The sequence below is a fragment of the Trachypithecus francoisi genome, unplaced genomic scaffold (assembly GCF_009764315.1).
Source record: "Trachypithecus francoisi isolate TF-2019V2 unplaced genomic scaffold, Tfra_2.0 Contig01558, whole genome shotgun sequence".
In the NCBI taxonomy this organism is placed as follows: domain Eukaryota; kingdom Metazoa; phylum Chordata; class Mammalia; order Primates; family Cercopithecidae; genus Trachypithecus; species Trachypithecus francoisi.
The window spans coordinates 3,526,712-3,552,638 of NW_022681440.1; the positions used below are offsets into that span (position 1 = coordinate 3,526,712).

Below are 25,927 nucleotides of genomic sequence, written 5' to 3' on the forward strand. Positions count from 1 at the left end.
CCAAAATAGCCACAACCTGATATAGCAATATAATATACATATTTAAATACTTCAAAGACAAAAAGAAGTCTAAAAACAGCAAGAGAAAACAGTCAAGTCAAATATAAGCAAAAAGCCCCCCAACTAACAGATTTCTCAGCAGAACCCTTACAGGCTAGGGGAGAACAGAGTGATATAATGAAAATGCTGAAAGAAAAAAGAAAAAAAAAATTCAGCCAAGAATACTATACCCAGCAAAGCTATACATTAGAGATGAAGTAGAAATAAAATTATTTCCGGATGAGGAAAAGCTAATAAAAATTTATCACTACTGGAATGGCCCTACAAGAAATGCTTATGGGAGCCCTTCATTTGAAAGTGAAAGGATGATAACCACCATCGTGAAGACACAAGGTAGAGTAATATTCACTGGTAGAGTAGACAAATAAATGAGAAAGAAAGAAAACCATATCATGACGGAAAGCCACCAAACCACCAAGATAACCAAGAAGAGCATGAGATAACCAAGAAGAGCATGAGAATGGAACAAAGGATGTGCAAAACAACCAGAACAGAATTAACCAAGTGACAATATAATTTAAAAACAATATCCAAGTGTATACTGCCTTTCAGAAACTTGCTGCACCTGTAAAGACACACGTAGACTAAAACTGAAGACATGACACGAGATTGTCCATGCAGACAGACACCAAAAACTAGCAGGAAAAGCTCTACATTTATCAAATCACATGGACTTTAAGTGAAAAAATGTGAAGTAGCTGGGTATATTGTCCCTGTAAACCCAGATACCTAGAAGTATGAGACCTGAGAAAGGGTGAGACATGAGACATGAGAAAGGGTGAGACATGAGAAAGCTTAAACCCAGGAGACAGAGATTGCAGTGAGCTGAGATTGCACCACTGCACTCCAGTCTGGGTGACAGAGCAAGACTGTGTCTAAATAAATAGATAAATAAATGGAAAGGAAGATGAAAATAATGTAAAATGAGACAAAGACAAAAATAATGTATAATAATTATAAACATATATGCACCGAACACCAGAGATCCCAGATATACAAAGCAAACATTACTGAAGGGAGAGAGAGACCCCAATATAATAATAAATGTGGACTTTAACATCCAACTACTCTCAGCATGGAACAGCTTATCTAGACAGAAAATTAATAAAGAAGTGCTAAACTATGTTGTAGACCAAATGGACCTAACAAACATTTATAGAGCATTTCATCCAACAGCTGCAGAATGCACATTTTTCTCATCAGCATATGAACATTCTTCAGGACTGATCGTATGTTATCCCACAAAACAAGAGTCAATAAATTTTTTAAAAGTCAAAATTATATCAAGTATCTTTTTTTGACCGCAACAGATAAAATTAGAAATAAATAACAAGAGAAACTTTGGAAACTGTGCAAATACATGGAAATTAAACATGTTCCTGAGTGTCCAATGGGCCTATGAAGAAATAGACCAATGAGTCTGTAAAGAAATTAAGAAGAAAATTTAAAAATAATTATTATTTTTTTTTGAATCGGAGTCTCACTCTGTTGACCAGGCTGGAGTGCAGTGGTGCGATCTCAGCTCACTGCAACCTCCACCTCCCAGGTTCAAGCGATTCTCCTGCCTCAGCCTCCTGAGTAGCTGGGGCTATAGGCATATGCCACCATGCCCAACTAATTTTTACATTTTTAGTAGAGGCGGGGTTTCACTCTGTTTACCAGGCTGGTCTGGAACTGCTGACCTTGTGACCCACCCACCTTGGCCTCCCAAAGTGCTGGGAAATAAAAATAGAAACACAACATACCAAAACCTATGAGATACAGTAAAAGCAGTGCTAAGAGGGTATTTTATAGCATTAAACACATATATCAAAACAGTAGAAAGATTTCAAATAAACACTCCTAGCTCTGCGACCTGGAGGAGTTGATGTTCCACGAGTTCTTGTAGGGTGAGGCCAGTGCTTCCGTCCATGGACAAGTCACGTGGTGTCTGTGCTCAATGCTACAGGGAGCTCTGCAGGGCAGGCAGAACAGCAAACCAATCGAAAGCGTCAACCCAGGGAATATTATGAAGGGGATAGGCAGGATTTTGGCAAAGCGACTGGCTTTCTCGGACAGAGTGGGCTGTGGAACCATGGCTGAGGGAGGAACATTAAGCAGGTACTTAAGAAAAATGGCAGGAATAGAAACCCAAACATGCATGTTCTCACTTACAAGTGGGAGCTGAATAGTGAGAACACATGGACACAAGAAGGGGAACAACCCTCACTGGGGCCTGTTAGGAGAGCTTTAGGGAAAAGAGCTAATGCATGCTGGGCTTAATACGTAGGTGATGGGTTGACAGGTGCAGCAAGCCACCATAGCATGTGTTTACCTATGTCCCGAACCTGCACATCCTGCACATGTACCCTGGAACTTAAAAACAAATAATAGCTTTTTCGCAACGGGTTTGCCGCCAGAACAGAGGTGTCGTGAAAACTACTCCTAAAAGCCAAAATGGGAAAGGAAAAGACTCATATCAACATTGTCGTCATTGGACACGTAGATTCGGGCAAGTCCACCACTACTGGCCATCTGATCTACAAATGCGGTGGCATCGACAAAAGAACCATTGAAAAATTTGAGAAGGAGGCTGCTGAGATGGGAAAGGGCTCCTTCAAGTATGCCTGGGTCTTGGATAAACTGAAAGCTGAGCGGGAACGTGGTATCACCATTGATATCTCCTTGTGGAAATTTGAGACCAGCAAGTATTATGTGACTATCATTGACGCCCCAGGACACAGAGACTTCATCAAAAACATGATTACAGGGACATCTCAGGCTGACTGTGCTGTCCTAATTGTTGCTGCTGGTGTTGGTGAATTTGAAGCTGGTATCTCCAAGAATGGGCAGACCCGAGAGCATGCTCTTCTGGCTTACACACTGGGTGTGAAACAACTAATTGTTGGTGTTAACAAAATGGATTCCACTGAGCCACCCTACAGCCAGAAGAGATATGAGGAAATTGTTAAGGAAGTCAGCACTTACATTAAGAAAATTGGCTACAACCCCGACACAGTAGCATTTGTGCCAATTTCTGGTTGGAATGGTGACAACATGCTGGAGCCAAGTGCTAACATGCCTTGGTTCAAGGGATGGAAGGTCACCCGTAAGGATGGCAATGCCGGTGGAACCACGCTGCTTGAGGCTCTGGACTGCATCCTACCACCAACTCGTCCAACTGACAAGCCCTTGCGCCTGCCTCTCCAGGATGTCTACAAAATTGGTGGTATTGGTACTGTTCCTGTTGGCCGAGTGGAGACTGGTGTTCTCAAACCCGGTATGGTGGTCACCTTTGCTCCAGTCAACGTAACGACTGAAGTAAAATCTGTCGAAATGCACCATGAAGCTTTGAGTGAAGCTCTTCCTGGGGACAACGTGGGCTTCAATGTCAAGAATGTGTCTGTCAAGGATGTTCGTCGTGGCAACGTTGCTGGTGACAGCAAAAACGACCCACCAATGGAAGCAGCTGGCTTCACTGCTCAGGTGATTATCCTGAACCATCCAGGCCAAATAAGTGCTGGCTATGCCCCTGTGTTGGATTGCCACACGGCTCACATTGCATGCAAGTTTGCTGAGCTGAAGGAAAAGATTGATCGCCGTTCTGGTAAAAAGCTGGAAGATGGCCCTAAATTCTTGAAGTCGGGTGATGCTGCCATTGTTGATATGGTTCCTGGCAAGCCTATGTGTGTTGAGAGCTTCTCAGACTATCCACCTTTGGGTCGCTTTGCTGTTCGTGATATGAGGCAGACAGTTGCGGTGGGTGTCATCAAAGCAGTGGACAAGAAGGCTGCTGGAGCTGGCAAGGTCACCAAGTCTGCCCAGAAAGCTCAGAAGGCTAAATGAATATTATCCCTAATACCTGCCACCCCACTCTTAATCAGTGGTGGAAGAACGGTCTCAGAACTGTTTGTTTCAATTGGCCATTTAAGTTTAGTAGTAAAAGACTGGTTAATGATAACAATGCATCGTAAAACCTTCAGAAGGAAAGGAGAATGTTTTGTGGACCACTTTGGTTTTCTTTTTTGCGTGTGGCAGTTTTAAGTTATTAGTTTTTAAAATCAGTACTTTTTAATGGAAACAACTTGACCAAAAATTTGTCACAGAATTTTGAGACCCATTAAAAAAGTTTAATGAGAAAAAAAAAAAAAAACAAATAATAAAATAATTATATACATATATATGTGTGTTTGTGTGTGTGTATATATGTGTGTGTGTATATATATGTGTATATGTGTGTGTGTGTATATGTATATATGTGTATATATGTGTGTATATGTGTATGTATGTGTGTATATATATGTGTATATATGTGTGTGTATATGTGTGTTTGTGTGTGTGTATATATATATATATATATAGAGAGAGAGAGAGAGAGAGACAGAGAAAGAGAGAGAGAAATATGGAGCATCCAGTTCCAGGGACAGCTGAGGCAGTCCATGCAAGACATAAGGAGGGTGCATGTGTTGGAGGAACTAAAACCATTTTGGCTCAATGTCATTGAAGTTGCTCACAACTTGAAATGTATTATCCTTTTGTCTTCACTTTTCATTTGCATCTCTGGCTCTCTTTTACTATGAAAGAATTGCATATTTGGTTAAAAATATATGTATATCTATTTTACAGCTGCATATATGCATAAAATGCCATATCCTCTGACAAACTAAAAGCTGTCTATGCAAGACGAAGGCTGCATTTTCTGTTTTTACTGAGTATCAACAGCATGGAGTAAAGATGTGTATTTGACAACAGGACCGGCTGATTGTTGAGATGAAATACTGACAAGGACTTTCTCTGTCTACCTTTGCCTTGGCTTGAAAGAATTACAGAATGGTCCTTTTTCCACCCCTAGTGGAGCCCATTCATACAGTGTGAATCCTGTCTGTACTCATTACAAATTGGCCAAACATGACACCCAAACCTTAATGAATTATCATCGCTTCCCACCAGAATTGTAAACAAGTCAGCACTGGGTTCACATGTCAGAAAGGAAACTACCAGGTCTCAATGATGATTCTTCAGTTTGAAAATTATCTAATTATCAGGTGATGGTCACTTACAAACTGATTCATGAGAAACAAAACAATAGAAATAAAAATATCAGGTGCTACGTTTCACATGCAGTATTTACACTGGTTTGCAACAGCTATCAACCTCGACACCTGTGTCAAATCGGATTGCTGAAATAATGTATTCGTACAAACACTGCAATTTGAAATAGTAGGTTTTTAAAAATAAATCGTAATGATTGTATTACTAATTTTAGTAAGAATTTCAAGTAGTAAATTTAATGTATGCCTTATTGGTGTTGCTTGGAAAAGCACCTGTTTAGAGCCTGTTGGAACTGTGGACATGGACTTGGGTATTCGTGGGAAGTCTGTCTTCCCTGTGCTACCACGTACTCTTTTCTTTCAAGCTTAACAAATGGGCATTTGGTACTTTTCTACACTGTTTCAGAATTTCTGTTTCATTCGAACATAGAGCCTATTAAAATGTACTTCCAATATTATGGTTTCTGTTCCTCCTGTCCCATCCCTCTTCCTCCTTCCTTTCTCACACCCTCTGCGTCTTTCTCGTTACATCTCTCTCTCTCCCTCTCACTTATATATCCATCTATCTATGTATCATCTGCCATTTCTCCATCCGCCCATCCATCCATCCAGTCTATCATCTATTTACTATCTGTCATCTATCTATCTATCTATCTATCTATCTATCTATCTATCTATCTATCTTCTTTCTTTCTATCTATCTATCTATCTATCTATCTATCTATCTATCTATCTGTCTCTATCATCTAATCTGTCTATATCTTCTAATCTTCTACCATCCATCGAATCTATCATCTATCAATCATTCCTCTAATTATCATCATGTATTTATCTTCTTTAATTTTTTCTCCATACTACCCAGGTTTCTAACCTAACTTTTCCTTCCTCATAGTGCTGGCCACCAAAGGAAGCATTTCTTCTTTCAGGAAAAAAAGATCTTGTGCTCTACAGAAAGAAGTTAATAGATTATAATATACTGGCACATCAAACATAAACCAGTGTTGTACAGATGTCTCAGCGCTGGTCATCATGACAAAATATTCTTAGTAAAAAAACGAACAAAAAACGTACAGGCTTTGCAAGACTTTGTATCCTCATAAAGTCTTTTGGGGTGTTAATATGGATAATTAAATGAAATATGCATATAGAACTTTATATTTATTGCAGGACATTCTGGGTCTGGTCAAAATATGTGTCATTAACTATAACCAATATTTCTTTTGCTTATATTGATTTAGTTATTGGTTAATCCAAACAAACACTGAAAATGTTAAAGTAAACATTTAGTAGATATTTGACTTAAAGTTGTGTAGAGGTTAAATTTCATTTTTAGAGGTGAAAATACTTAAGTTGGGGGTACTAGCAATTCTGAATTTCATAAAATTCTGTAATGCCAGGCTATCAAATATATGGAATTATCCATGTAACTACTTAAAGCAGCTCTGGGATCATTTGACATTGGTATTAAGGAGCAAAATTTAACACTATAACTAGATATTACGATATTTATTAAAAGTCATGGGAAGTACCTACTGTTCTAAGTCACTGTTTTGTACCTTGTATTTAGGTCATCAAGCTTGCCTTTGAAGAATTTGAGCTGGAGCGAGGCTATGACACCCTGACGGTCGGTGATGCTGGGAAAGTGGGAGACACCAGATCGGTCTTGTACGTGTGAGTATGTTCTTGAGCTTCTTCTCCTGTTATGCATGCAGTGTGGGGTGTGGTGGATGGAGAAGAGATTCTGCTACTGGCTTGCAATTTGGCCTCAGGTGTTTGGTTAGTGCCATTTATGGCTAATCTAGTGGCCTGCAATCTGATTTCATATGAGAACAAAATATGAGTATAATTTAGGATTATGTTTTATCTGTTTCAATTGTTTTCCTTCATAAAAATTAATAAATTTGGCCGGGCGCGGTGGCTCACGCCTGTAATCCCAGCACTTTGGGAGGCCGAGACGAGCGGATCACGAGGTCAGGAGATCGAGACCATCCTGGCTAACACGGTGAAACCCCGTCTCTACTAAAAAATACAAAAACCTAGCCGGGCGAGGTGGCGGGCGCTTGTAGTCCCAGCTACTTGGGAGGCTGAGGCAGGAGAATGGCGTGAACCTGGAAGGCGGAGCTTGCAGTGAGCTGAGATCCGGCCACTGCACTCCAGCCGGGCAACAGAGCGAGACTCCATCTCAAAAAAAAAAAAAAAAAAAAAAAATTAATAAATTTTTCAAATTAACTCCTCTTTTTTTTTTTGAGACAAGAGTCTTACTCTGTCACCCAGGCTGGAATGCAGTGGTCCGATCTCGGCTTGCCGCAACCTCCACCTCCCAGGTTCAAGCAATTCACCCACCTCAGCCTCCTGAGTAGCTGGGATTACAGGTGTGCACCATCATGCCAGGCTAATTTTTGTATTTTTAGTAGAGACTGGGTTTGCCCATGTTGGCCAGGCTGGTCTCGAACTCCTGACCTCAGGTGATTTGCCCACTTCAGCCTCCCAAAATTCTGGGATTACAGGTGTGAGCCACCATGCCCAGCCAATCCCTGTTTTTTAAACTCTCTCCTCTGCTTCCCTGTGATGTTACATTATCAGGGTTTTTAAAGAAGTGAAGATGCTTTCTAGTTTTGGAAATATAGATCTTTTTTGGAATAATGTCATACACCTTTCCACGCTTTCTGTAAAACTTCATGATAAAGTAACAGACATCATGGGGAAAAGTGTTGGGGGTGACTCAGTGTACCTCTGAAGAACTCTGTTTCCAGAGTCTTAGCAAGAATGGTGACAGCCCATGCTCTGAATATTTGCAGACTGATCCCACTTCTCAGTTTTCACCAGGATCGCTGACTGTTCTGCAGCCTTATGACCTGGGCATCCACTTTAGCTACGTCCAGAGAGAGGGCCTCAAAGACAGTTTCTGTCCGTTTTATCAGACCTGGTGTATCAAAATTAGGAAAATGATTTGGGGGTGTTCTTCCTCTATGTTTTTAGCAGAAAGGAAATACCCGCCTTATTTGCCTTTGCCACTCCACAGATAGCTTCTCTTCATGATGTAGATCTTGAAACCACTAAACCAGAGCATCTTTCATTAATGGAAAGTGTTCTGCAGGTGTTCGTCTTGGTTTCTTTGTCTTCTTGTTTACTACTGAGGATGACTCTTCATTTGTGAGGAAGCTTGCCCCTAGTAGCATCCCATATTTCTATGCTAGAAAAAAGATGCAGTCTATTATACTCACCTTATCCCCTTATTTATTGATTACTTATGAGACAGTTCACACATTGAAAAAGCTCTAGCCAACTATTCTGTATATTCCCTTAAAAATCAATACAGCCAGAATAGGACTCCACCAGGAACATGCCTCCTTCCTTCGTTGTATCTTGAACACTTTGCAAGAGAAGACATACCTCTAGCTTGTCTTCCTGCTGGTGCATTCCAACTATTACTAATCATAATAATTGAAATTATATTGCTGGACCACAACTTATGATAATAATGATGAGAATAACACCAGTAATATCATAGCTAACTTTTATGTATCTCTTACGCACCATGCACTGTGTTAAATGCATAATACATTTTACCTTGTCCGATCTGTACTATAATCCTGGGAATTTGGGGCTAATAATATCATTGTTTTGTCAGTGATGAAGCTGAAGTTTTGATAGGTTAAAGGATTTGCCCCAATTCACAAATCTAGTGTATGCTGAGGCAGGGATTCCAACTCAGGGATGTGATATTGTTCCAGGATCTGGAGTCTTCACAGCCTGTAGACCTACCATGATTTTAACCTGGTTCCCTTTGACAGTCTTTTGCATCTGATGCTCACACCCCCACCCCATTATTTCACTTCTACAAGCAGCTGTGAAGTGAATGTCTTTGTACGTAGACGTTGGTATACTTGTTTGGTATACCTTCAGGAACATTTCCAGTGAGGAATTTGGGGATTAAGAGGCATCTTCATTTACACTGTTATGTTTCTCCAATTGTCCCCCCCAAAAATTTATATAAACCACAGTGGAACATAAAGTATCCTATTTTTCCACACCCTTGCCAAATGATGACTCTTTTTTGTTGACAAATTACAAGGGTAAAAAAATAGGCTTTTTTATTTTTAAAAACAGAGTCTTACATCTGAGGGCCCAGATACCTATATTTTGAACAAGCCTCCAAGGTGATCGTCACACACACTGCCTGCCTTTGACCTGGGACAGTGCTGGGAACAGCACCACAGTGGATAGAAACGAGCCGGCAAGTCAAAGACGGAGTTTCTGGCTCCAGCTATTTGCTATCCCCATGACCCTGAGGGAAGTCATTTTCCCTCTCTCTACCTCTCTTTTCCTGGCTAGAAAATATGTATAATAAACTTTTCCAGCCTCTGGAAACGACAAAAAGGAAATAATGCATGTGAACACTCCGGAGAGCTGAAAAATGTAACCCACACATATTATTATTACCAAAACACCTAATTTAAGAGAGGATGTCACTAAAATAAATGAGAAAAATTGTTAAATATCGGCAACATTTAAAATATAAATGCAGCTAGGTGATGCCGTATGAAATCCCTTAGGTTATTATTAAAGATCTACAATCTTACACTCATTGTTTAATGCGATTTGTTGTTGAGAAAGCAATTGCAAACTCTGTATTACATTGACATAAGGGTTAGTAGAGCCTTCTCTCAATAGCTTGAATCTATAAATGAAAAACTAAGTAGCCGACTGAATCAAACTGAGATGCCCTTTGGGAAACATTGTAACCAGGACCAGTGGGGCATTTAATCAGCTGCAGAAGAGGAAGGAAAAACCACTGATATATGTCCTCAGTGTACCAGATCACAGAAAAATAACAGAACACAATCAGAGAATCACAGCTGGTCTCTTTGAATAAACAGGTAATTTCAGGCGATACATCAACAACTACTTTTGGGTACTTATATGCAAACATTCTTCCCAGCATGGAGTCTAACATCTAATTGGAGAAATGACGGATACACTGGAATAGTTTAAATACTAGTCAGTATAGGAAGTCAGAGGATCACGTGACACACATTTTAAATAAAGCAGCAGTTTAAAACCTCTTCATGGCAGACTGGCATTCACTACTTTAAACTCAATATTTTGTGGGTTTCTTTCTTGTGGGAAATATGGAATTCTAGTTAAATCTGGATTATAAGAGAAATTTGGAAAATGAAATAGCCTAAAAGTAGATAGCTCACCCTAAATAGGGTTTTAAAATTTCTTATTTCTGGTAATGATTTTTCATTTTCTTAATTTTTATGACACAATATGAAAGAATAAAAACATTAAGGAACTCCTTCAATAATCCACCTTCCCTGAGAAGTGGATGAAGGAACTTAGGTCATATTTATAGAATGTCAGACTTAAAAGAAAATTAAGTAACTTTCTTTGCAAATGTCGTTGAGTTCTTTCCAAGCACGTCTATTGAGATTGTTTTTGAATTTAATTTGCAGAGGAACTGCATGGAGAGGTATGGCCTTCCCTGGACTTCCTCTGGCCTTTGCAGCTATTAGCCATTGGTCACCAGGGAATTTCATTAATTCCGGATGTTCTGTGGGCGGCAGGCACAGGCTACAGTTTTAAAATGCCCGTCCGTCTACGAGAATGAATAGTCAATATTATTGGAGACATCTGCGAGCACGCAGGGTAGCCTCTGCCTAACCAGATGTGTGGATCAACAAATCAGGATCCTGGTTCTGTCTTAGGACTGGATTAATCCATTTTTGGTGAAACTACTTCTTGCTCCCAGACACTGTCTGGTGTGGCTGAGACTTCATTTCTCCCTGCTGTTTTCCACTGATCCTGAGTCAAAGGGCATCATTCTCTTTTTATTAAAGACTGCTGAAGAGCCATAAAAAAGCAGACACTATGCACAGACGTGTGCGTGTTTGTGTGCGTATCTTTATATATCTTTAATGTTATCACAGAGTTAACCACTAAACATTTAGTGCTGTGGGGGAAAGCATAAACAATTGATGTTGGTAATAAAGAGATACAGATATTGACTTAAATACATCCTAGATTTTAAAAAATTTGGAAAACATGATTAGAAATCAAACCAATTAGAAACAAGATTCTTAAAACTCTGGAATCACATGATCCCAACTATTTTTCTGTATATTATCTTTCACATAATGGCACAGCCTGTGAGTCTGAATGCCACTGATAGTATAGACAGACTCAACTGTTTGAACCCTGTTCTTGACTTAAAGTCTATCCATTGTTAGCTTTTCTTTCCTGGCCTCTTATCTGGAAGCTTTCTTGGTTGACTCTTTGAATAATTATTTATTGAATGCCAAATATTATGCTAGGCCTCAGCTAGGAGACATAGAGAAAGAATAAGCCATTCTCCTAGCCTTGAGGACTAATTAGCCTACAGATATAAATTTCATATAATTAGCAATAGGAATCTATATTATTAATAGGAAGAGTGCTAGTATTGCTATAAATTTTATATTATATTTTATACTATGAGAAGCATGCTATCTTCTTCATACATTTATCTATTGGTTTTAGCCTTGAATGTAAGAGGTCAAAAGAAATGTTATTGGCCAAGCGTGGTGGTACACGCCTATAATCCCAGAACTTTGAGAAGCCGAGGAGGGAGAAATACTTGAGGCCAGAAGTTTGAGACCAGCCTGGGCAACATGATGAAACCCCATCTCTACAAAAAAAAAAAAAAAAAAAAAAAAAAAAAATTAGCCGGGTATGATGGTGCATGCCTGTAGTCCCAGCTACTCAGGAGGCTGAGGTGAAAGGATCGATTGTGTCCAGGAGATCAAGGCTGCAGTGAGCTATGATCACCCCACTGCACTCCAGCCTGAGGAACAGAGCAAGACACTGTTGGAAAAAGGAAAAAAAAAAACAATAATAATATTATGACTTGCTAAACATTTATTTGGTTTGAGGTTAGAAAAAAAAAGTCACCTCTTCTAAGTATATTTTGATTGCATCTGTAGGGTCTTTTTTTTAGTCTTCTGTGTCTACAAAGTAAATTACTCATAAAATATACATCTCTAATGGGATACAAACATGTTAAGAACATATAAAACCATTAATATCAAAATGTTGATGGGATCTTGTTATAAAAAAATCGGTAATATTACTAAATGAGGTTTGAACAATGGCTTGAGGATTTATATGATTTCTGGGAAATCACAAAATATTCCATGGGATTCTTTTAGCACTTATTGCAATTTATAAGCTTCCAGGAACTCTTAAAAGCATTCACAAATAATTTCGGCATTAAAAAGGGACCCCTGTTCTTGACAATGTATTGGTAGGTACCTCATTTGAAAATTCTATCTGGCAATTCAATTATTCTAAGTAGATAAATGTAAGAATTCTAAATATTTATACACCAAATTTACCCGATACTTTGGTGGATGTAAAATATCCTCCTTGTGACTAGATGCCTCGATTTATATATGGTATTCCTAAAATATGCCTTAAATGTATGCTGATAATACATCAATCACTGCTGTCTGAAGAGAGCAGCCCAGTTACTAGAATAATCAAGTCACTTCTGTATAATTGCTAGCACAGTCTTGGCCTTCTCCTGTAGTAATTGGTTACTCGGCCTGGTTAGTAGAGTGTTGTTATGCCAGGGAGTGCTTTTGTGTTACCTTCTGTGTGTGACAGGTTCAGGATCAACTTCCCAGAATCAAGGAGAATTGAGTAGCCAGCCTTCGTCGTTACCACTGGAGAATTCAGACATTGCCACACCTCTCTGGACACCCTTTGTGGTTTGGGTTTCCTCTTCCTAGAACCCTGTCTCTAGGGGAATAAACAAACCGCTGGGCTTTAGCATTTTGGATCTGGGCTAGCAGCTGCAGTGGAGCTATCTGAGAAAGCCAGCACAGTCAGGGACCTTGGGGACCCATCGGACGTATCTTGAGGGCACCCTTCCTACAGGGAAGAAGAAGCCATAGGTCCCACAGGAAGCTGAGCCCACAGGAAGCTGAGCCCACAGGAAGCTGAGACCACAGGAAGCTGCTGTAGATAAGGGGGGGGGGGTCCATTTCAGCTAATTTGGGGTCCAGGCAGCTGAGTGAACACCTGGAGTCATTTCCAGCTGTTCTGGCTGTTTTGTCACAGGTATAGACTCACTGTGGCTATTTTCTCTAAGGAGCCAAAAAATGCATGCCTGTTTTTATAGACCCAGAAGACCTAGGAATCTCTTCCACAATTCATCAGTCAAAAACATTTAAATATTTTATTGTTTGTTTTTTCATCTCAAAGTAACATTGAAGGCTGTTATTATTTTGGGGAGATAAGTCCATTAAAACAATAGATGGCGTATATAGTGCAGCATCCCTGACTCCCTCTCGTATGCCTTTTACCCTCAAAGAATTGTTGCATCAAATAGAATGGTAGATAAAAAATAGTTTTAAAAAGGTTAAAAGTACAGTACAAGGAGAAGGTAATATTATATTACTATAGTTACCATTGCCATCTTAATATAATAAAACATCCAGAGTTCTGCCATGTTCAGAATGAAATTTAAAAATGAAATGTAATGGAAAGGAAGAAGGAAAGAGGAGACTGAACTGTCATTTAGTGCACCTGTATTATTGATTGACAAACTTGTGACAAAGATATCATTTCTATCTGCTAGACGAAGACAAGCAGCGCTGGAGTTGATAGTCACTAATTGCTCATTGAACCCCTGGTGTTAATACAAAGGGATCTTTGTAGACTTTGTCCGGATCCCCAGTGGAAACGTTTTGCAAATCTATAGTAAAATGTCACAATCAGGATATTCACCTGGATATGATCCACTGATCTTATTCAGATTTCTTGTTTTATTTTATTTTATTTTATTTTTATTTTTTATTTTATTTTATTTTATTTATTTATTTTTTTTTTTTGAGGCAGAGTCTCGTTCTGTCACCCAGGCTGAAGTGCAGTGGCACAATCTCAACTCACTGCAACTGCTGCCTCTCAAGTTCAAGGGATTCTCATGCCTCAACCTCAGGAGTAGCTGGGATAACCGGCATGTGCTATCATGCCCAGCTAATTTAATTTCCCCTTTTATTTATATTCATTTGTGTCTCTCTCTCTCTGTCCCATTTTATTTATATTCATTTGTTTCTCTCTCTCTCTCTCTCTCTCTCTCTCTCTCTCTCTCTCTCTGTGCGTGTGTGTGTGTGTTAGTATGAAATTCTATACAATTTCACTACCTGTTTAAGTTCATGTATCCACCACAATCAAGACACAGGTAATCTCTAATACCCCAAAGGTCCCTCATGTTTTCTTTAATAATAATAGCCAACTCCCTGTTTTCTACACTTAATCGTGACCCCTGCCAACCATTATCTCCACTCCAGCTCTAAAATTTTGTCATTGCAAGAATGTTACATAATTAGAAGCATGTAGTGCCTTACCTTCTATGATTGCTTCTCACTCAGCGAAATTCCCTGGACGTTGTGTACTGCAATCGTTTCTTCCCGTTTTTTTGCTGACTAGTATTTCGAGGTATGAATGTTGCACAGTTTCTTTTTAGTCACCCACTGACGGACACTGGGATTGCTTCTAGTATTTGACTGTTATGAAGAAAGCTACTATGACATTTGTGTATAGGTTGTTGTGTAAACATGAGTTTTTATTTCTCTTGGAATATTCCTGAGGAGTGTGACTGCTTGAGTTGTACGCTGGTTGTATATTTAGTTTTGTAGGAAACTGCCCAACTATTTTCCAGCATAGTTCTCCCACGTCACAGCCCATGATGTTAAGTGGCTCTTATGCTCACGCCGTCCCCACAATTGGTTTTATCATCACTTTTTCTGCTCCAAAAGGTGTGTAGTGACACCTCTTTGTGGTTTAAATTTGCATTTTAACCATTGATGGCTAATGATGATGAGCATTTTGTCAGGTGCTTATTTACTATCTGACATCCTCTTTGGCAAGATGTCTAAGTCTTTTTCCCATTTTCTAAGTGGATGTTTCTTACCATTAAGTTTTGAGAATTCTTTGTATAGTCAAGATATTAGTGCTTTGTAGAATACATGGTTTGCAACTATTTTTTCTCAGTCTGCGGTTTTTCTTTTTACTTTCTTCATGTGGGTTTCAACACATGGCAAAAGCTTTTAATTTTGGTGGAGTCTAGTGTATTGGCTTTCCCATAATGGCCAGTGTTTTGGTGTCAAGTCTAAGGATTCTTTGCCTAGCTGCACTTTACAGAGGAGTCCTTCTATACATTTTTCTAAAAGTTTTACAGTTTTACATATTACATTTCAGTCTCTTATCCCTTTTGAGTTAGTTTTTGCATATGGCTTGAGACAGAGGTTGAGGTTCCTGGTTTGCCCTGCAGTTCCTGTGTCCAGTGGCTCAGGAGCATTTGTTGAAAGGACTCTCCTTGCTCCGTTGAACTGCTTTTCTGCCTTCATCAAAAAATAGTTAGATATATTTGTGTGGGTCTATTTCTGAGTTCTCTGTTCTGTTACACTGATGTGACTAGTCTTCTACGAATGCCACACATTACTGATTACTGTAACTGTTTAGTAAATGTTAAGATCAGGTGGAGTGATGTTTCTCACCTTATTCTTCTTTGTCACGAGACTTAGCTATTCTAGGGCAGGTGCCACTCTATATAGGTTTGAGAATACCATGTACATATATACATGTATACTCCCAGCAGGGCTTTGTAAAAACATTGCTGGGATTGTGATAGGAATTACATTAAAGCTATTGATAAATTTGGAGAAAACTGACATGTTTACAATGTTAAAACTTTCAACTCATGAACACTATATATCCTGCGAATTGTCAAATGTTTCTTTTTTGGTGTTAGCTCATATATCATATTCTTTCTTTAGCCTCTTCCGATGGTGGATGACATTGATTGATTTTTTTAAAAATGGACTCAGCCTTGCATAAACGGAATAAATTCTACTTCATGATTGTTTATAATTTTTTGTACATTATTGGATTCACTTTTCTAATATTTTGTCGAGGATGTTTTCAACTACATTCATAAAAGATATTGGTCTATAGTTTTCTCTTTCTTTTTTGTACTGCCTTTGACTGGCTTTAGTATCAGTTTAATACTAGCCTCATTATAAGATTGTAATGGCTATAAAATATTTTCTGTTTTGTTACTTTCTGCAAGAGTTTATGAAAACGTGATGTTAATTATTCTTTATAAATTGGTAGAATTTTCTAGTGAAAACATCTGCATCTGCGGATTTTGTTTTTGGAGAACATGTTAGTTATAACATTAATTTCTATAATAAAGGACTATTCAGATCATGTATTTTATCTTGGTTGAGTTTTGGTAATTAATAGTTTTTGATAAATCAGTTTATATTTAATAACATGTTGAATTTATGAATTTAAAATTGTTTACAATATTTCCTTATTATCTTTGTAATGCCTGATGAATCTGTAGTAATATCCACTATTTTATTTCTGATATTTGTAATTGTTCCCTTCTATCTCTCTATTTCTTGCTTTCTCTTTTTCTGACTTTCTGCCAGTCTTCTTATGGGTTCATCAATTATGTTGTTTTTCAGGGAAAATATTTGTTTCATTATTTTTTCCACTGTTTCTCTATTTCTATTTCATTAATTTAGACCTCTATCACACTCTTCCTCCTACTTTCTTTGAATCTATTTTGCATTACTTTTGCTAGAATCTTGAGGTAAGAACTTAAGTAATTTTTTCATTCTTTTCTAATATCATTTAGTGCTATAAATTTTCCTCTTGGCACTGTTTTATCTGCATTCCACATATTTTTATATGTTATGTTTTTATTTTCACTTGGTTCTATGTATTTTTTTTATTTCACTTGAGACTTTCCCTTTGAATCATGGATTATTTAGAAACATGTTATTTAATTTCCACGTGTTTAGGGATTTTTCTAATGCCTTTTAATCACTGACTTCCAGTTTGATTCCTTTGTGATCAGAGAGTAAATTCTCTATGATTTCAGTTCACTTGAATATGTCAAGATCTGTTTTCTGGCCCAGGGTGTGATTGTCTTTGTCAGCTTTTCACGGGGGTTTGAAACACATGTGTATTGAGTTGAGAGTTCTGTATTCGTCAGTTAGATTCTGTTGGTTGATGGAATATCCTTTGTTATCTTTTCTGCCTGTTTTCTAAGGGTACCAAAGTTTTCATCTATACTTGTGGAGGTTGCTCTTTTTCTCTTAGCTGTATCAGTTTTTGCTTTTTGTCATGAAGCTCTGATATTTGGTTTGTTCACTTTTAGGATTGTTACATATTTCTGGTGGGTCAATCCTTTTATTATTTTGTGACGTCCCTTTTTGTCTCTGATATTTTTATTTGCCTTAAGTCTACTTCATCAGGTATTAACATAGACACTCCTGCTTTTTATTATTAATATTTACATGGTATGTCTTTTCTTCCTTTTATTATCAATATGCCTGGGTCATTGACTTTGACATGTATTTTAAGCCTCATGTAATTGGGTAATTTTTTAAAATACATTCTGCCTTTTTCTGACATTTGAGTGGCATATCTAGACCATTTATATTTAAGGTAATTATTGATATGTTTAGTGCTTTGTCTGGCATTTTATTATTTGTTTATTTCTGTTTCTCATTCCCCTTTTATTGCTTTTCTTGCCTTCCTAGGGGTTATTAAGTTTTATTTTTTAATTCTATCTTGGCTTATTTGTGGTATATTTTCATGTATTTCTTTGTAGTTTTCAAAGTGGTTGTTCTGGGCATTACAGTAAACATATGTGACTTGTAGCAGTCTAGTGATGCATTTGTTTCCTGCTGTTACTATAGAATATTCCACAAACTTGGTGGCTCAAAACAGCAGAAATTTGTACTCTCAGTTCTGGAAACCAGAAGTCCAAGTCAGGTTTGCTAGGCCAGCATCAAGATGTGGGCAGGGCTGGAACCACTCCAAAGGCTCTGGGAAAGAATTCGTCCCTTCCTTCTTCCAACTTAGGGCAGCTGCTGGCATTCCTTGGCTTGTGGCCAAATGAACCCACTGTCTGCATTCAGAGTCATGAGACCATCTTCTCCTCTGCCTGAAATCTCCTTCTGCCTCTCTCTTATATGGATACTAGTGGTGGCATTTAGGGCCCACCTAGATCATTCAGGACAATCCCCCACATTTAGATCCTTAACTTCATCACATTTGCAAAATCTTCCATCTAGAAAGTAAGATTCACAGATTTGAGGGATTAGGGTGAGGGCAGGAGTGGACAGGAGTGCGGCCATTACTTACCTTACTACAACTAATGCCAACATTTGCCACTTGAAGTATGGAAACCACGCTTGCGTTTAGGGCCGTTTACCTCTTCAACTTTTTAAAGTCATCATCTGAAGTACCAGAAAGTGTTCTAATTGTTTCAATTATTAAGTAAGATTTACAGAACTCATGGTAAACAACATAGTCCATTTTATATTGTATAGATTCCTCTTGTTTTTTCTCTTTTGAAAACACAAGTAGAGGTTTCTTTTCTTTTCCTCTTCATTTCTTTTCTTTTTGAACACTGTCCTTGAGCCAACCATTAAGGGCAGGTCTACCACTTACACTTTTTTTTTTTTTTTTTTTTGAGACGGAGTCTCGCTCTGTGGCCCAGGCTAGAGTGAGTGGCGCGATCTCAGCTCACTGCAAGCTCCGCCTCCCGGGTTCCCGCCATTCTCCTGCCTCAGCCTCCCGAGTAGCTGGAACTACAGGCGCTGCCACCACGCCTGGCTCATTTTTTGTGTTTTTAGTAGAGACGGGGTTTCAGTGTTAGTCAGGATGGTCTCGATCTGCTGACCTCGTGATCCGCCCGCCTCGGTCTCCCAAAGTGCTGGGATTACAGGCGTGAGCCACTGCGTCCAGCCTACCACCTACTCTTAATTTGCAACAACAAATTCTTTGCCTGGTAATTTTTTTAAGTTCCCTTTATTTCTAAAGGATAGATTCACTGAATCTAGAATTTGTAGTTGACGGTTCTTCCTTCTGGCCTCCAGGATCCCAAATGGGAAAATCATTATCCTTGAAGTAGATTTTCCTGTAGGTAACATTTTGTTTCTTTTTGGTTGTCTTTTTCTGTTTTTAGTTTTTAAAAGTTGGATTAGATGTGTCTCGGAATGAACTTCTTTGGGTTTATTTTTGAGAGGTTAACTTAAATTATTTTTGGTCTGTAAATTCATGTGTTTTGCCAAATTTGGGATGCTTTCAGCAATTTTTTAAAAAATAATTTCAACACCATCATCTAGCTCATCTCCTGGATTTCCAATGATAAAAATAATTGGATTTCCAACCCGCCCCCCCCACAGGCCTCTGAAGTTTTATTCCTTTTCCTTTTTATTTTTTATTTTTGAGACAGAGTCTTGCTCCATTGCTCCAGGAGGCTGGAGTGGCATGATCTCAGCTCACTGCAACCTCCGCCTCTTGGGTTCAAGCAGTTCTCCTGCCTCAACCTCCTGAGTAGCTGGGTCTACAGGTGCATGCCACCACACCTGGCTTTTTTTTTTTTTTTTTGTATTTTAATAGAGATTTCACTGTGTAGCCCTGGCTGGCTGGTCTTGAACTCCTGAGCTCAGGCAATCCTCCCGCCTCAGCCTCCCAAATTGCTGGGATTACAGGTGTGAGCCACTGCGCCCAGCCCCTTTTCCACTTTTTATTCTGTTTTCTCTCTGTTGTTCATGTAGGAGAATTCCATTAATCTCAAGTTCACTGATTCTATTATTGCTCATTTGAATTTTAATATTAAGCAAATCTAGCAATTTTTAGTCTTCTATTATTGTGTTTTTAGTTCTATAATTTCCTTTTAGTTCATTTTTATAACTTATTTGTTTACTTAGATTTTTTTTCTCGTTTGTTTGTAGATAATTTGTAAACAATCACTGAAGCATTTTTAAGAGACCTGGCTTTAAAATCCAACCTCTGATTCATTTCAGTTGGGGTTGGCTGATTCTCTTTCATCATTCAAGCCATGATTTCCTTGGCTCTTGGTGTGATGATTGTGTCCCGGCTCTTTTGTCTGTCATGTTATGTATTGCTAAGTACTATTTACATCTTTCATTGGGTTGATGAAAAAGCAGTTGTGGTTTTTGCCATTGAAAGTAATGGCAGGCCAGGCGCAGTGGTTCGCACCTGTAATCCCAGCACTTTGGGAGGCCGAGGTGGGCGGATCACCTGAGATTGGGAGTTCAAGACCAGCATGACCAACAAGGAGAAACCCAGTCTCTACTAAAAATACAAAATTAGCTAGGTTGGTGGTGCATGCCTGTAATCCCAGTTACTTGGGACGCTGAGGCAGGAGAATCACTTGAACCTGGGAGGCAGAGGTTGTGGTGAGCCAAGATCGTGCCACTACACTCCAGCCTGGGCAACAAGAGTGAAACTTCGTCTCAAAAAATAATAATAATAATAATGGCAAAGACTGCAATTGCTTTTGTACCCACCTAATATTTTAGCAACTAAGCACCTTGTTTAGGCTTAGCATGTGGGTCTCAGCCTATTTTGTGCACAGGGGAGGAGATTCCAATGATAATTTGACTATCAGAGCCTTCAAGGTTTTACTTTGATCTACTCAGTGGATTTAGTGCCCAAGGAGGCTCCACTGCTCTCTGCTGGTGCTGGCTGAGAGGACAGAAGGATTTCCCAGGCTTGGAATGCATGGGGTGGGGTGGGCTGGGGGAGATGTTTGTGAGCAGATGAGGGAGGTTGGAGGGACCTCTCTTTGCAGTGACCCCTCATCTATTCCACCCCCTCTGCCCCTGTGTGTGGGTGGGGAGGAGACCTAGTCTCAGATCTATAGGGATGAAGGGCCTTCCCAGGTGAGATCACTTACATAGCTGCATCCCTCTTGCAGGTTCTGCCTTCTTAGGTATTTTCCTTTGACAAGGCAGCCCTGGGACCACAAGGAATGTGAAGCCTTCCTTGTATTCTTGTTGTTGGTGTGGCTCTCATGTCCATTTTCTTTGTGTGGTTCTGCCTGTCTGGTAGTCAGACAGGTCCCAGTTGCATCTGGAGAAGGAATGGGCTTGCTGGAGTCCTTCTGTTGCCTGGTCAGAGGTGGAAAACAGCAGGTTGGAGTGGCCTTCTGTTTGTGGTAGCCCACAAGTCACCCCATGCTCTGCTGTTTCTCTGGTCCTGGGTCCCAGGCCAGCTTGTCTTTCTTCTATCACTTTTTAGCAGTGTCTTCTGGTAGCTTCTTGCACCATTACCAGGCCTGATACTTGTGTTTTACATGGAGAGGGTGGAAGAAAGGATCTCCACGCCATGAGGACTGGCAGTCCATATCCGTTTAAATAGTGTGGGCTGCACTCAGTAAAGGGAATCTGTAAAGTCCCCTCACTTTGGGCTTCGGTCAACTTTTATTTTCCCCTTTGATCTGCAGGATCATGAGGTTTGGATTAGATCTTTTTCATGCAGTTCCACACATGAACAATTTCTAATTCTGATAATGTTTAGTGAATTTAAAATAGCGATTGCAAATGACTGATGTAAGTCAGATCACCTTCTATGCCACCTGGCTGTAATGGATTTCAGCACAGTAAATAAAGTCTGCCATACTTGAATGAGGTGGATGCATGAGTCAAAGTAAATGAAATCGAAAGCTTGTTCTAATTTCATGTTGATACGCGTGGGGAAATGATAACTTCAGTATATCTATGAGTTGCCTTCAGTTTTAACATTGTATTTAATATGATTATTTATTCAATAAAAGCATTCCCTTGACTTATTTTTCAGTCAGGTTAGTTTATCAGATTCCTGCTCCTTTCCTCCTGTCCTGGCCCTCTGCAGTGGTACACATTCATGTAAATGAACATGGAATCAGTGACTGTCATGTCCTGGGAGCCCGGCTAGGTGCTGGATGGGTGGAGAACCTGTAACTCACTTTACTTGCTCTCAGTGCCCGCTCAGTACTGTATCAGAAGATATGTGAGAGACCCAAGAGTGCAAATATGGCCTTCCAGAGCTTAAATTCCTTCTGGCTTGGCTTATCAAACAACCGAGTTGACTTCTACCTCTGCCCCTGGCTGCTTTGCACCTGCCAATTTGTACCGGAGACATTTATCAACATATTTCTGAAACTCATTACTGGTATTTTACTGCATCCTCAAGAGGAACAACTCTGCCCAGGTACCCAGGTGCCTGAACAGATAGTACTGTGTCTTTACTTATCCTTATTAATCTCCAGCTTACCCTGTATCCACCCAATTAAGACAAGTAGTCAATTAAATCATACAATTAAGTAACTGTGTTTTCTCCACGTTCTGAATGATTTATGCCATTCATGGACATTAAAGGAACATAAAGACTTCAAAGTAGTTCAGTTTTAGGCAAGTTTTTATCTTAAGGGCAGGCTTTACTTTTCCACTGACCATTTTACAATTGTAATCAGTATATTAGAGGCTTAGCACATCCCCCTTTTTTAAAATTCATGTACATGCCCATAAAATCCAGGCATCTCATATTGCAGGTGCTAAGGTGCTACGTTGCATCAGTGTTGTATTTTGACAGCTTCGTGACACATGCAGAATTATTCTTCAGGTCTAAACAAATTATTTGTAAGTGATATACAGTAAAGTAGAACTTTTGTGTGTGCAGATCTATGACTGTAAATACATGTATAGATTTGTGTAACCACCAGCAAAATCAGAATATAGAACATTCCTTTCACTTCAAAATATGGCAGTATCCCTTTGTGGTGTGGTGACAGGCTCCCCCACCTTAAACCCTGAACTACTTACTGATTTTTTTTTTTTCTTTTTGGAGATGTAGTCTCGCTCTGTTGACCAGGCTGGAGGGCAGTGACAAAATCTTGGCTCACGGCAACCTCCCCTTCCCAGGTTCAAGCCATTCCCTTGCCTCAGCCTCCCAAGTAGCTGGGATTACAGAAGCCTGCCACCAAATCTGACTAATTTTCATATTTTTAGTAGAGATGGAGTTTCACCATGTTGGCCAGCCTGGTCTCGAGCCCCTGATCTCAAGTAATCTGCCCGCCTTGGCCTCAAAAAAGTGCTGGGATTACAGGAGTAAGCCACCGCCCCTGGCTGATTCATTATTTATCCTTGTAATTTTTTCTTTTTGAGAATGTCACACCAATGGGTATATGTTCTATGTAACCTTTGAGATTGCAAGCTGAAAAGCCAAGTGGTATAGCATTCTGAAAAACAGGTTAGTAGTTTCATATGAGGGTAAATATACGTCAGTCATATGACCCAGAAATCCCACTCTTAAGTATTTACCCTAGAAAAATAAAATTTAGACCACATGAATGTTTATAGTAACTCTATTCGTAATTGCCAAAATAGAAACATTGTAAATATTCTTTGACAGAGAATTGGAAAAACACATGTCTATTTTTACAAAAGAATTATACTCAGTGCTCCCAAAAACAAGCAACTGATACACACAACAACATGGGAATTTTACTGGGTTATGCTGATGAAAGATTTCAGAGTCAGAGTTAGGTTTTATCCATCTGTTTCTTTGTTTTTGTTTTTTAGTTGAGCCAAGGCCTCGCTATGTTGAACTCCTGGACTCAAGTGGTCCCCCACCTCAGGCTCCCAAAGTGCTGGGATTACAGGCATGAGTCACCACACCCAGCCCTTAACACATGTACTTCACGTAGATTAGAATAGAACTATTGAACCATTTAGCAAGGTCCAAAGGGAAGATTTGTTCAGAGATGAGATGGTTCTTGTCTACACAGTAAAATCGCAAGTAACCAAAACATCATGAAGTTGCTGTATCTTGTGGTTGTCATTAAACTTTCAAGAACACTGACACATTTGCATTGGAAAGAGTTTAGTTATAGTCTCAAAGAGTTAAATGTACTCACAAAGTGCCCTAATTGTAAGACAGGAACAAATACATAAATGTCATTTCCTTCATTTCGGGTTAACCACTTCACATACTTGAAATTAGAGTCATAATCAGTGCTGATTTCAGTTCAACATTGATACTGACTGCACCCAGACGTATCAATGTGAGACAGCAGTATCGTCACTGAAATCTACGCAAAAGATCATAGAATTTTGGATCTGAGGAATTCCTTCAAGGTAGATTAATACAATTCTCTTGTTTCGTAGATGAGGAACCTGGAATAGAGATAAAATGATTTAGCTAAAATCACAGGTGAATTAATGACAGAAGCGTAACAGAACTCCAAATGTTAAGCCCTTGGTGTACTACCTAAAATAACACTAAGATTTAAATCATTATTTGGAAATATTCCTACAAAATTTAAACATGTAATTGTATAATGAATTCAATATAGATTTAATTTATATTTTTATTGATTGATTTATTTTTAAAATGTGTATGTTATTTACTAGCGACTAGGGATAAAGTGGCCAAGAGACGTAAAATTGTACCCAGAGAGCTCAGAATTTGAAAGAAGGTGGAGGTTGAAGCAGTTGTCTATGAAACTGAATTGCACGAAGGATTCTACGATGACCTAGAGGCAGAAAGTCCTAATCTGGCCTCAAGAGGGTAAGAAATGCCCAGTGAGAATCCTCAGAGTCTTCAAAGACTCTTAGCAGGAAGAATTGACATTCCATCCAGGGATTTCAGGGATTGCAAAGCCCTGGGAACTGAGAAATGCCCTCGTTTTGGAGAATGGGGAAAATTAAATATGGCTGGAGCTGAACACACCTGGGAAATGACAGAGTTTTAGACTGCAGGGCTTGGGGGCGAAAAGGCAGGCTGCTACAATATGATGGCTTATTTCTCCAAAATAAAATTATATTTTCTTCTATCAAAAATAGATTGATTATCGGCCGGGCGCGGTGGCTCAAGCCTGTAATCCCAGCACTTTGGGAGGCTGAGGTGGGCGGAACACGAGGTCAGGAGATTGAGACCATCCTGGCTAACACTGTGAAACCCCGTCTCTACTAAAAATTACCAAAAACTAGCCGGGCGAGGTGGCGGGCGCCTGTAGTCCCAGCTACTCGGGAGGCTGAGGCAGGAGAATGGCGTAAACCCGGGAGGCGCAGCTTGCAGTGAGCTGAGATCTGGCCACTGCACTCCAGCCCCGGCGACAGAGAGAGACTCCGTCTCAAAAAAAAAAAAAAAAAAAAAAAAAGATTGATTATTTAGTGTTTCATTAGGATAACTTTATTTTTAAGTTTAAATCAGAGCAATATGTACTATAGAGTCAACTTGGGGAAAAATTTAGCTGTGTTAAAGGAAACAAGAGTAATTATGTAACTATATGTTATGATGAATGTTAAAGTATAGTAAGTTCCCACTTAACATCATTAATAGGTCTTTGGAAACTATGACTTCAAGTAAAACTCTGTATAACAAAACCAATTTCCCCTTAGGCTAATTGATATAAACAAGAGTTAAGTTCCTACAGCATATTTCTGCTCACAAAAAGCATCACCGAACTTCTGCATAAAGACCAAAACACTCCTAATATTAAACATTTAAATAAATGTGAGCTATACACACTTTTAAGAAAGATTAATGAACACAAGTAAGATTACTGTTTACCCAATTTTTGGTGAATGGATGAGTGATGGTCGTAGGGGTGGAGGTTGGTTACATCAAAGGATACATAAATGTTTGTTTGCCAAGAGAACATTGTCAGGAAAACCTCCTCCCCCAGCAGAGGTCAAAAACATTTACACATGTGACAGCTCCCTGAGCACTTTCCTATTGCATTGTTTATTGTCCTGCATTTGTATGATTATCATATACTTGACACATTTTTATTTGACAACAATTTATATTCATTCATTCATTCGTTTTCCAACCAGCTCATTAGCTAATGCCAATGAATCTCACATGCCCAGCTTTGGGATGTGGGAGATAACCTGGGAGCAAATCCAGGCAGACATGGGGAACATGCCAACCCCATTGATATGGTTTGGCTCTGTGTCCCCACCCAAATCTCA

At 39.2% G+C, this 25,927-nt stretch overlaps 2 protein-coding genes across 2 annotated transcripts in view; both read left to right on the forward strand.

The window, feature by feature from the left end:
* The window catches only part of CSMD1 (CUB and Sushi multiple domains 1), a 2,074,981-nt gene that overhangs the window by 1,525,686 nt on the left and 523,368 nt on the right, over window positions 1–25,927 (forward strand). The window contains exon 11 of the mRNA XM_033177634.1: window positions 6,658–6,761. Coding sequence (XP_033033525.1) covers window positions 6,658–6,761 — 104 coding nt within the window. The remainder of the gene's footprint in view (window positions 1–6,657; window positions 6,762–25,927) is intronic.
* Window positions 2,417–4,192, forward strand: LOC117063747 (elongation factor 1-alpha 1-like). Its single transcript, XM_033177646.1, has one exon. It carries the CDS (start codon window positions 2,497–2,499, stop codon window positions 3,883–3,885), a length of 1,389 nt encoding a protein of 462 aa, XP_033033537.1. The 5' UTR covers window positions 2,417–2,496; the 3' UTR covers window positions 3,886–4,192.